The 12,757-nt window shown below is 37.8% G+C and overlaps 1 protein-coding gene across 2 annotated transcripts in view; it reads right to left on the bottom strand.

The window, feature by feature from the left end:
- Window positions 1–12,757, bottom strand: part of CCDC170 (coiled-coil domain containing 170) — a 60,341-nt gene that overhangs the window by 42,506 nt on the left and 5,078 nt on the right. The window contains exons 2-3 of one of the 2 annotated variants that reach the window (XM_087969994.1): window positions 8,375–8,509; window positions 4,249–4,505 (exon numbers count right to left, since the gene is read on the bottom strand). In XM_087969994.1, coding sequence (XP_087826120.1) covers window positions 4,249–4,505; window positions 8,375–8,509 — 392 coding nt within the window. The remainder of the gene's footprint in view (window positions 1–4,248; window positions 4,506–8,374; window positions 8,510–12,757) is intronic. The other variant, XM_087970000.1, reaches the window with a different exon arrangement.

The following is a 12,757-nucleotide window of genomic DNA, read 5'->3' on the forward strand; positions in this document are numbered from 1 at the left end:
TATTCAGGATCATGGAGCCACAGGAACAGTCTTCTTCTTGTTGTGCTATATTCGTCATCAGACGTTGGCAATCATGTTGGTGATCCTATTTTTATCAAACGTCCACTAGAAACATGATAAACCCAAAACAAGAACAGTGCTGCTACAATATGGCTTAACATCTGTTGGCAGTTCCATTCAAGGTATTTTCACAAATACCAAGAATACCAGTTTCTATTTCCAAGAAACTGGAATGTCCATACCATGATGTTTTTACAGCTCCTAGAACTTCTGGCGCAAGGGCGACAGGGAGAGGAGAAAGTTTATGTAACTGAGGAGGGAAACAGGGAAAGCAACACCCAAACATGTTGGATAGAGAATTTTGAAAGTGTTGAGGTTTTCACAATTAGGCCATGGTGACAAGGAGAGAGAAAACGCTCCATTCTGGCTGGTTGAAGTTGGAGAGGGAACAAGCACCAAGTATTCCCAGACATGTTTTGAGACAGGAAGAAAGAAATGGCAGGCAAGATGATGGAGTGTCAAGCCAAGAGCCAGGAGTTCTTACATCAGTTATAAACACAACTGGCAGCTTCAAGGCCACCAAGCATTGTCCCAAGGGTCCACTAATTTATGGGGAGAAAAGAACTAAGGGTTTCAACTTTCATAGATACCAGGGGAACTGGCAAACTGACGGTAGACAATCAAGTATTTTTACTTGGCTCAGCTCTTGTCTGCAGTAATAATTCTTATCTAAATAAGCTGTGTTTGTGAAGCATCTGCCAAATCAAGTAGCAGAGATCTGTGATTTACTCCAGAAACTTGATTGGAGAAGTCTGGCAGCTGGAGAACAAATTCCAGTGAATGGCCCTTTCCATTTGTATCTTCTACCCACTGATTTTAAATTATTTGCAGCTAAATGTGTGCAAAGTCTAGGAGAAAGTTGCTTATTGCTCCATGGACTGCTTTGGCATCATACAGAGTTGTATATCTTAGTGCATTTCAAAACATAAGCAGAGGAGGAGCAGAGGCTTTGACTATAATTCTTGAATTTTGCCTTGTTCTAGAATTATCCAGACGTTTGATCCCATAAGGAATTAACAGTTTGAGAGAATCTGGACTTGTAATTCTATATTCTGGATGGGAGTACAGCCTCAACAAGCTGTTGCCTCAATGTGCACTATATTCAAAAACGCATTGAAAAGTTTCCATAAAGGAAGCATTTGCTAATCTAGTCTATAAATAGGGGTTTATTTCACAGTTCCTCAGCCAAACACAACTTCTGGTCAGAGTGTTAGCAGCCATTTTGCCAAATTAAATAATATCAAAGAATCAACCTTAAGGGATTTTGCATAAGAAATATTTGTGAGCGCACTGGTTTAGGCTGCAGGCTTGTAGATTTTTCTGCCCATACATAAGCCCATTTGAAGTTGATACAACACAGTCTCTCCTTGAAGTCTGGAATTTTCTGCATAAAGCAGAAGATTCCTAAAGTCTAAAAGACCCTAAATGAAACTGTTTTGGACTTCCTCATCTTGCTTGCATAGATTTCTGCAAGAAATAGCAACTCCAGAACATCTACCAGTACAACTTGAAAGCTCCATGACTTTGTTATACACAGGAAGCAAAACCATGTTAGTCAGCCTATATATTAATTTGTTTTGAGCAAGCACTGCCCATTTAGTTTCAACACTTTTGTCAAATGATCCAAGAAAAGGGACATCTCACTGCCCCAGGGAACCTCCTGAACTCTTGGTTAAGCATATGGATCTCCACCCCACCCCACCCCCCCAGCTCAGGCTTGCTTGACACACATAAGGACTGTAACTATTCAGCAAAATTACAAAAAAAAATGGCACGGAAAAGGTAAGATTAATTAGAGGTTGATTCCTTCCTCTTGTATGGCCACCAAACTGCAATGCAATTTTAAATCAGAGTTGATGAGACCTCCTGTGCATGAAAATAATGAAGAGGACGATCCCTGACTTTTTACAGATTTGTATTTTTCTGGTCATCCTTAGATTTCTTTGGAGGCAGACTTTTGGACTTGCTAGGTGTACAAGAAAAATAGACCCACAATTATTTCAGATTCAGAAGAAAAACCTGGACTCTTCTTTTCCTTTCTGGGGGAGGGTGTGTGAAATACACTTAGATTTACTAGAAGGCTCTTGTACTTCTCCGAATCTTCCCGGACAACTATATCCTTGATAGGTCTTCTGGTGTGACCTTCGTCCTGGAACTGATCATTGATTACTTCTACCCCTTTTCTCATGTTTAAGAACACATACCCATATCTATCATCCCTCCCTCCCTCCATCCACCCATCTATCTATAGTATCTATCTATCTGTCATCTATCTATCTTTATCATCCATCCATCTATCCATCTATCTATTTCATTTTATGCCACCCATCTCCCCTATGTCTCTAGGTGACCCACGGATTTAATTTATCATAATAAAATTTAAAACCATACAAAAGAAACCAGGAATAAGAGACAGATAGCACAGGGATGAGGTCTTCTTACCCTATCAACCACTTGCAGTGGTAAACATCCCCCCAGAGCCTTAAGCCAATTAGCAAAACCAAGTTTTAATACCCTTCTGGAAGCCCAAAAGGTGGGAGCAGTTTTCAGCTCTGGTGGTAGAGTGTTCCACGGGGATGGGGCCACATCAGAAAAGGCTTGTCTCCTTGACCCCGCCTGCCAGAATTCCTTAGCAGATGGGATCTGTAGTTGGCCTCTTCTGCTGATGTATGTGGGGTGGACAAGTCCCATTGGGGTAGATGGTTCCTCAGATACATGGACCCATGCCATATAGGATTTAATGGTAATAACCAACACCTTGAATTGGACTGGGAAGCAAACTGGTAGCCAATGCAACAGTGGTGTTATATGTGCTTCCTTTACTGATCTCACCATGTGCAATCAGATCTGCAAGGATTACCGAGGTGTGATTTCATATCCAATAACTTCCCTGACTGGGAAGGGGAGGATAAAAGTAGTTTTGTCTTTGCCCAGGTTCGGGACGAGAAAATCACTTCCTCTATGGGTTTACTGCTGAAATAACTGCCCATTTCATTGAGGAATGAAAGCAGCTGCTTTGATTGGAATTGTTTTTCTGCATAGCATAATCAAATCCCTATCTTTAATTCGACAGACAATGAGTAGGCCATCAGACTATCTCCTTGTGAGATACTTAGTCCCCCTAACTGGATGTGTTAGAGAGAGAGAGAAGGGGACACTAAGTTAAAAAAAGGAAAGAATCAAAGAATCAAATGCTATTCTTACAAGTTCATGAGCCAACAATTTTCTCCAATGGGTTGGGCTGGTCTAAAGATTCAGGATAATTTCGATAATTTCAGAGAGGCAAGATTGCATTGCTAGAGCAGTGTTTCCCAAACACTTGTCAACTTTAAGGTGTGGACTTTGACTTCAAGAATTCCCCAGGAGGCAGGTGTCATTCAAAAAAATTAAAATGCCCTCTGTGGGATTCTCAAGCACACAAATTAATGAGGTGTGAGAAAAGACTGAACCACTGCAAGGAGGAGTCAGTTACATACTGACCTCAACATAACAATGAGGAAATGGGAGTTTCCTACTCTTCTCAAACCCCTTTTTATTTGCCCCCTCCATCTAGGTTTCTCATGACTGTAAATAGTTCCAAATTTTCCATTTTAAAAACCCTGAGAAGGACAATAGGAGACTATTCATGATCCAAAGAAGTTAAGTAAAGATCTCCAAACCTAAATCTTGTACCTTACATCAGAAATGTAACTAATACTAAACAGGTGCTCATGACACAACATACAGTGCCTCGAGAAAGACTTTTATATCACAATAAAATACTTCCTTTCCTCGGTAATGAGATATCTCCCACAGCCATCAGAGAAACAAAGAAAATCCAAATGGTTTTGGGTTTTTGTTTTTATGACCTGGATTGAAACTCAAGTTTCAGTTTGTTTCAAAATTTCTCTTGTGTGATTCTGAAGACTTGAGGAGTTACAAATATAAAATACACACAATACTTTCTCAGAAGAAATTTCAAATAGCATCCTACCTACCAACCTCTATGCACACACACACACACACACGTATTTCCAATTTATTTTTAAAAAATATAGAAACATTGAAACTTAGGGCTTAGTTTTTAATATAAAAGAATTCAACTATTTCAGCCCACCATCCTCACTTAACAATCCTAACAAGTACCGTTTTCTTCTGCTCCATGGCAATTATTTTACATGAAAAGTTAGCGTTTTCTGCAGTTCTTACCTGATCTGCTCTTCTTGTTCGTGTATTTTCTCCTTTAGCTCCAAGTTCTCTTGGAGAATAGCCTGTGATTTTAGCTCTGCTTGATGTTTGGAAATAGCAATTGTGCCTGATTCCTTCTCAAGTTCTTGGAATTTGTGTTGCATGGAAAAAAGGAGAGAAGATTGGCGAGCATCATTCTCCTTATAGCCCCCAACTTCAGCTTTGAATTCTTGTATAGCGACTTCCTGTGAGGCTATTCTGGATTTAAGATCTAGAATCTATAAATAGAAAATAGAAAATAAAATATAACCGGGCTAAAGTTATTACTTGACTGTATCCTGCTTGCAAAGACAGATTTAATAGCACTACAATACATGCATCCCGTGTATTACTCAAGCAACTGAATTTTCCACTTAATTTAAATATTTCATATGTGATTAAAGAGCACAACTATCTGGCTGAATAGATAATACATATTAGAAGAACAAGCAATCTGAACAACTATTTTCTTATAAAAGTAGCTCTTCATATTAGACAGATTCTGATAGAAACCTCAGTGGAAAAGTAAGTTATATGAGTTATCTTTTCTTGTAAATCTACTCAAATCTTTTTCAGGAATCGTATTCTCAAACCTCCCACAAAATCCGTGTCCAAAGAAAAGCATATGATGCAGAGGTGTTATTCAGCAGGTTCTGACCAGTTCTGGAAAACTGGTAGTGGAAATTTTTAGTAGATCGGAGAACCAGCAAATACCACCTCTGACTGGCCCCGCCCCCATCTATTCTCTGCTTCCTGAGTCCCAGATGATCAGCTGAGTCTTCTTTTGTTGCCCTGCACAGGAGAACGGAGCTGGAAAGCAGGTTAGCGGGGTGGGGAAGCAGTAACCTTCCCCCAGGAGTGGGGAAGGAATGGAGATATTACAGTATCCTTCCCCTGGAATGGGGTAATGGCGATTTTGCAGTATCCTTCCCTTGGAGTGGGGGGTGGGTGGGAATGGAGATTTTACAGTATTCTTCTCCTGCCATGCCCACCAAGCCACGGTATGCCCACCAAGCCACACCCACAGAACTGGTCGTAAAAATGTTTGAATCCTACCACTGATATTATGAATGGCAGAATGCATTGGAGCACGTAGGATTTCATTTTTTTCCCCATGGTTGATAGAATTTATTGTAACTGGGGAGTGTGGGTTTTTTGTCGGAATGATTCTTTTAATATTTTTTTATTGTTAATCATTAGAAACTTTGGGAATGGGTGGTAAACCAATTCGTTAAAAAATTAAGATAGATAAGAATCAGGAAGAGAAAGAAAGCTATTGTTAACTTTTGGGAAATAGGTAAAAACAAATTGTTCTCCACTTTACACCTCTACTTTAGTCGCAGTGCAGCTAGCACCACTGCTGAGGAGTGTCATCACACCATGACCAGCCACTCCAGCACCACAGTACAAAACCCCAGCTATCCTATTGCCCTGCACTCCAAAGAGTCTGTCACACCACATTCTTGTGGTCCTTCAGAAAACATTTGGAAAGCTTCTGAAGTCTTTCAAAGCATCACAAGAATGGGATGCGCTATTTGGAGAATGGCAGGCGCCACATGAGGCCGTCTTCTCCGGGTCTCACAAGGAAACCACAAACAGAGACCCTGAGAAGAAAATCTCAACTAGCTGGCAAATGCCTTGCAAAAGGTCAGGCTTGGATTTCTTGGTCAGCAGTTGGAGAAAGTAGACCACAAAGGTCAACTATGGTGGGAAAGGCCACAGAATGCAGATGATTAAATGGGCAAAGGTGATCACATGATTGTAGGGATGCTGCAAAAGCCTTGATGCCGGGACCCTAGTCATAAATTGTTTTTTTCAGTGCATTTGAAACTTCAAATAGTTGCTGAACTATCGGTCATGAGTTGAGAATTACCTCTTGTTACAGTGTCTGGATCGGGGGCAAGAATTAGTGATAAGGATTGTTTGCAGAAAGTATAATTAAAATGAATTAAATATATAAATGATTATTATCGAACAAAGTCCAGTTCAGAAGTGGATTGAAAAGGGGGACTTCAAACAAAGATAAAACAAACTCATAAGCAATTAAACATTATTCTGGGCAATAAATGAATATATTGTTTACAGAAATCAATAAAGTTGGCAAAAGTGGGAGATTTAAAAGCTTGAAAACAAATGATAAACATTTGCCTTATGTTGAAATTTTGGGAGCTATTAACAGAATGAAATAAAGAAGAGAATTGCTTTTGACTGTCACATTAATTAAATAAATTAAGAGTCTGGCAAGAACAACTGCATACATAATTCCCAATTAATGACTCATGCAGTAAATCTAGGAATTAGTATAATGTTCAATATATTCCCACAAACAAAAATCATACAAACAACAAAAAACCTAGACAATGAACCAACCCTTGGCAGCACTTGTTTTTTCAGAAATCGTCTCTTTAAGAAACTTCAGAACTCTTTTCTTATGCAGTATTACTTTTGTGGTGGTTAGGATTCTACTCCTCAACATGATGGACATATTAATGTGTCCCTCTGTTTGGCTATAGTTCCATGTATCTAGGTATAAGGCTAAGAGAAGTTGTGAAGACATTACTTGCATAAAATTGGGCTGTGGCACAAGAACATAACAAGGTTTGTCTATCAGAAAAGAACCAAATGGAAGAAGAGTCACTGCTGAAACTGTACTAACTATCCAAACCAGAACAAATATATCTGAAAGTAAGGGCCAGCTCAGATGTCACAATTATATTGTAAAGCTCTTGGTTTAGTTTGAAGGACTGGAAACTTGTTTTAAGCTGATAACTGGGAATGCTGAATTCGTTTCTGTGAATGCTTTAAAATACTGTTTTAATGGCTGCTGCTTAACGTTCCTATACTTTTTTCAGATCGGGATATCTTTCTGTCTAGCCAGAAATCTCAGAAATATTCTAAGTAGGATATTTACTTACACATGTAAACACAAATAATATTAATTTGGTTCTACCCACAAGATTTTGGGATCATCCCATTCATTTTTAAAATCAAACAATCACAGCTGTACATTTTAAAAAAATGTACCTGGTGTCCTAAAAAATTATTTAGTAAAACCATGTAAATAAAAGAATCCTAACATGCAACCCTTGTTAAGCTGTACGCCTTTATTAGTAGGAAAACATGTTGGTGGCACCTGCTGAAGCACTTTGTCATTTTTTTTCTTTAAGTACTGGTTATGTACCAAAGAAAGAGCCATTGCAAATCTGCCATTGGAAGAAGCTCATGGTAGACTTTTATTTATTAAATATATATGCCCATCTCACTGTTGAAGCAGTTTATAAAGGATATATAAGAAGCAAAGAAGGGAAAGGAACTATAAACTTCACAGATTAGGAACTTGCAAAATATTTCTGAGTGTTACACAAGTAAAATTCAAACTCTTATGAAAAGGAGGAAATCAATGGACTATTATGATAGAGGAACAAGCAGTAGCTGTCCCACTCTAGTCTATGCTGACTCCACGTGGAATGTGTCCAATTTTGGGATCTGCAACATCTAAAAGGGTTATGGACAAACTGGAGCAGGTTGAGAAAGGAGCAACCAAGATGGTGAAGGAATTGAAAACCCATTCCTGTGGAACTAGACCTTTTTTTTTTTTAGCCTGCAGAACAGGACAAGGGGAGAGAAGGAAAGTCTTCAAATATCTAAAAGGTTGTCACATAAAAAGAGGAGGATAGATCTATAACCAATGGTTTAAGACTATAAGAGAAGTAGATCCAGGCTGGTTACTAAGGTCTTCCTGACACTAAGAAATTGTGGAATAGGTTGCCTCATGAAGTGGTACAACCCCTTTCATTGGAGGGAGGATGAATAGAGAAAGGCTGAACAGTCACTTGCCCAAAAATATTTTAAAAGATCCTGTGCCAAGTAGGGGAATGGATTAGTTGACCTCTTGGATTCTCACAAATCTATGATTCTAGAATGCCTGACTGAAAATTTGAAAGTGTTAAAAAAAACTTCTAAACATACTGTAGGCGGGATGCAATAGCTAAAATGAATAAGCAGTGTACCAAAGAAGAGAGCTTTACTTAAACATTTAATGGTACGTACCATGCCATAAACATACTCTGTTATTTACAAATATTTTCATGAGGGCTTAAAAACATACCTCTGCTTGAGCACATTCATACTTCACTAAGAGTGCAGCAAGCTCACTGCTGGCTGTTTCTGCTGCATTCCGATAATGGACTAGCTGTTCTCGAGTGTCAGGAACATCCAGTAGCAAATAATTATGAGTTCTCTGCTTTACCCCCCAAAAAAAAACAAAAAAAAAACAAGGGTTAATGGCAAACAATCATAATTCTTCTTCTTTTATTGCTTTGCTCAGTTCTTTAAAAAGGGATTGTTTTCAATCAGTTTAGTTTTAAATGTGGATAATTTTAAACCCAATCTTCATTCCAGTCTGGGTGGGGAATGGAAACTGCCTTAGAAGATAACTTGCACAAGACAATGGAGTGCAATGGATTTAATTTATTTGGATGTTTATTAACTTTTATATTCTTGACTAATATTTTTTTCTAATAGTTCTACAGTGGGATGGCCATGGTTCTCATCTGTACTAGAGTCCACATTGTATGGAAGACTTCTGTTTTCCTCATGGCCAATAAAATGTGAGATACTTCGGGATCCCAGCACTGAAATCTATATGAACCTCTGGAATTTGAGCTGATGATCCGTGGTTAGGGCACACAATCTCTTTTTTCCTCTTTTTCCTTCAAGTACTCTCATACAGATGGTAGAAAACTTGAGTAGGTGTCTGAAGACAAACAAACTGAAGCTTTCTACAGAAAAGACTGGGATACTGTAAATAAGGTAAGCTGAGAGGTAAGAATTTCCCACTTCATTTCCAGCTGAGTAGAGATTTGAGCCTGAACCTCATCAGTCCTGGGCTAACACTAGCAATCTCCGATTCTTCCAACTGCTGCATCCAACATTAGAACATAGATAAAACATAAAAGGAAGTCATCTATAATCTAGCTAAAACTATTGTTACTTCTTCACTTATCACTTTGCATAGTTTTTAAACACTGAAGAAATTACCACTGCTTATGCATCCGTCTCAAATGATGCTTCATTGGCTTAATTGTGGAGATTAGTTCTTATACTGCTGACATGGAGGTCAGTTCTCAAAGCTGGGATCAGCTGGAGCCCCCCAAAGATGGCTGTGCTGTACTGTCTGAAGAACTGGGCTAGAGTTTGCTTTCTTAAATGTCGTCTATACGCATCTGCCTTAGTTGAAAGTATTCCCTTGAAGTATTATTAACTTGTTCTTTCTTTCTAGTATTATTAATCAGAATTCCTGTTCACTATTTTCAATATTGACTGCAAGAGGGGAAGTTTGATTAGACTACAGCTTAATGTTTAATATTCTTCAGAAGTGAATATGTCAATATTCACAGCTCTGGTAATCACTAAGGTTGGAAGAATTATTTTAGAGCAATATATAAAATGTATGTTCCAATCAGAATTGCCTGCCTCTGAGCTTTATTTCTTATTACTATTACTTATATTAGGGCTATGCAATGCTTCAGGTCTGAAGAGAAAAAGATGTTCTGGAGTGTACAGAGAAGCTTATGGAGAACCTGATATTCATTAGAGTAGTTGCATCTTTTTTCCCCCTTTGAATCAGAAATACTGCATCACCCTAATTTAAATGACTGCCCTGTTTCTATGAGTGAGTCACAAATCGAATGCAACATAAAACTAAAGCACAGATTATTATTGCTGCTTTGGTTATTTATGACTGTTCAACAGTTATTAAGTGAAAAGAAATACATGCTTTATTTTTTCAACTGCAATGGAACATATGGAAATTAACTTATACTTCAAAATACGCAACATATGTGCTCGGACTGATCTTTTTTATGCTGATTGCAATCAGGGTTTTGGCTAGTATTTCAATGTGTGTACTGTTCTCCCACTTTACTCTTCAGCGTCAAAATCCCGAATATTGTTTCTATTCCGAGAACAGCTGGCAGCACTTATCCCAGAAAGCCCAATTACCTTAAACAAAGCAAGGATTTATTAAAAGAGGAAAGTGAGAAGAAACAACATTGTGTCTTCTAAATGAGTTTTTAACATGATGTCTGCCCAGCTGTTACACTGTCTATTTGCCTAACATTTAGCTTTAAATGTTTGCAGAGGAGAATCTGATTTATTTATTCATTTAACCTTAACAAGAAAGCATACACAGTGCAACTCTGACTGAATGCAGAGAGATGGGGTTGGGGAGGATTCATTTTTAAGTGCTCTTCAAATTGTACAAAAACTTCAGGGCAAAGCTGGGAATTTAACCGTTCACTATAATATTTGTTGTTCCTGAGTTGGGAATGCAGCTCTTTAAAGATCCTAGCAGTAGAAGTTGGAAAGTTAGTAGCATCACCCACCCTCCATAGCCAGGATTCAATGAGGCAATTAGCCTTTTAGTCAGTCCAAATGCAATGCTAGTTTTTCCTGACAAGGATAGATTGTGCAGATGTTACTGAATAGACATTGCTTGAATTTTGATTGGAATGGGTTTTTAGGAAGGAGCATTGAAGAAATGGTTTCAATTCCATTGCTTAATACCAAGGTGTATACCTTATACCTTTAGGTGTATAAATCTTCCAGGTAACACAAAGCTGTGATTACCATTTCTCTGACCCCTCCTTAATTACAGGAAACTAGTCATATTGCTGAGGGCCAAAGAGGAAAGACTACTGTTGCTGTAACAATTACACCCATTCACATGTAAACTATCTAAGAAGTATGGTTTTGTTTGAAAGAATTGTGGCATTTTTCTATCTATTATAAGAAGGGGCTTAAATCAAATTTCAGTTCTGTTCGTAATTCATTCAAACCGCTGTTTGAAACACATGCTTGTATATTGTTCAATACTCTGCCTTTGTTTCCATCCTGTTCTATTGTTTTTAAGGCAGGATAGAAGATTGTATTAGAAGCATAACCCTGATCTCTCCTTTGGTTGGTCATTGTGCCACCTGCTGTTTAAAGTATTCAGCATCTCTGATCATTCCTTCACTATAAATAAAAATCCCCAATTGTTTTAAAACAGCATGAAAAAGGAAAGTAACAGAAAAAATATATATCACTAAATATGCGTATTTTTAAAATGTACATCAAATTAAACAAATTTTGTTTAAACAATATGCTAAAGCTTTAGAAAATGATATACCTGAGAATATTTAATGCTTGTATAGCACTGAAAGTTTTAATTTTTTAAAAGAAACCTTTAAATTATCAGTATAATTTGTACTGCGATTTTATTCTATATCTATGCATTTAGTTATGATTTAATGAATAAAATCACTACCATTACTGCTATAATATGTGCTGATGAATGCAACCCTGTATCAGTGCTATATGTATTACTGTTCTGTCTTTTTTTTTCTAAAGAAATATAAATTCTTTAAAATAGGGTCCCCAATCCCCCAAGCCGCGGTCTACTTGGACCTGGGCCACAGAACCTGTGGATGAGCATGTGCGTGCAACTCTATTTGTGCACACATGTGCCCGCCACTTGCACAAATGGAACTGCATGCATGGGTGCTTGCCCACCACTCAGGCTGAACCATCCCCTCCCTTCCCTCCAGTCAGCAAAGCTGGAAAGGTTAGAGAACTCTGCTTCAGAAATTTGGTTCACATAGTTTTTCATAACATATACATTTTGCATACAGCTTTAAATCTTCCCTAATACTTCTTTACCCACTGTGCTTAATATGTCCCTTTTGTACTCTTTAAAACATAGTTCCCTTCCACTTCACCTCCTAATATAGATTTGTACATCATTTTTGAGCCAACAACAAAAATATGGTTTAGGCTGAAACAAAGTCTGTTTTGGTAGATCATTTACTTTTTTAAAAAAAAATATGGTCCACTAGAGTTTTTAAGGACCATCACACAAGCCAAACCATAACAGCAAAAGACAACTTGGTACGTGTGTCCTTTTGAAATAAGGCATTTTTCCTTTTGCTGGATATGATATCTTTTAAAGAAACAAAAACATCATTGAATTTAATGATCCAAACCTTGCAAGGTTATCAGATCAAATGGGACATTGAGATTCCCATGAGTTTTGTAAGACTTTGGACAAGACCTCTAAACTCCTGTGAAAAGTTGGCAATCAATTGAGATTCTGGTCATATAAAAAGTATCTTTGTGTCCAGATTTTATTCTAATGTATATGGTCACCAATCTTGGAAACTGGCTTTTGACATTAGAGATGATCATCTATGATAGTTTGACTGCAGACTACAAGTGGTCTCTGGGTCATAAGGAATCAATAAAGAAAAGAATTCTGTTTTTCTTTTGCATTTTTTCCCCAAAAGTGAGCTTATATGATATGATGCTTGGGGAAAAATTTGTTACTAAGCAAAACCATTGTTAAGTGAGTTTTGCCACATTTTACAACCTTTCTTGCCAAAGTTATTAAGTGAATCACTGCAGTTGTTAAGTTAGAGACATGATTGTTAAGTGGATCAGGCTTCCCCACGGA

This window comes from Notechis scutatus, chromosome 1 (assembly GCF_049901735.1).
Source record: "Notechis scutatus isolate UNSWTSFEM ecotype Mainland chromosome 1, rNotScu1.2, whole genome shotgun sequence".
In the NCBI taxonomy this organism is placed as follows: Eukaryota; Metazoa; Chordata; class Lepidosauria; order Squamata; family Elapidae; genus Notechis; species Notechis scutatus.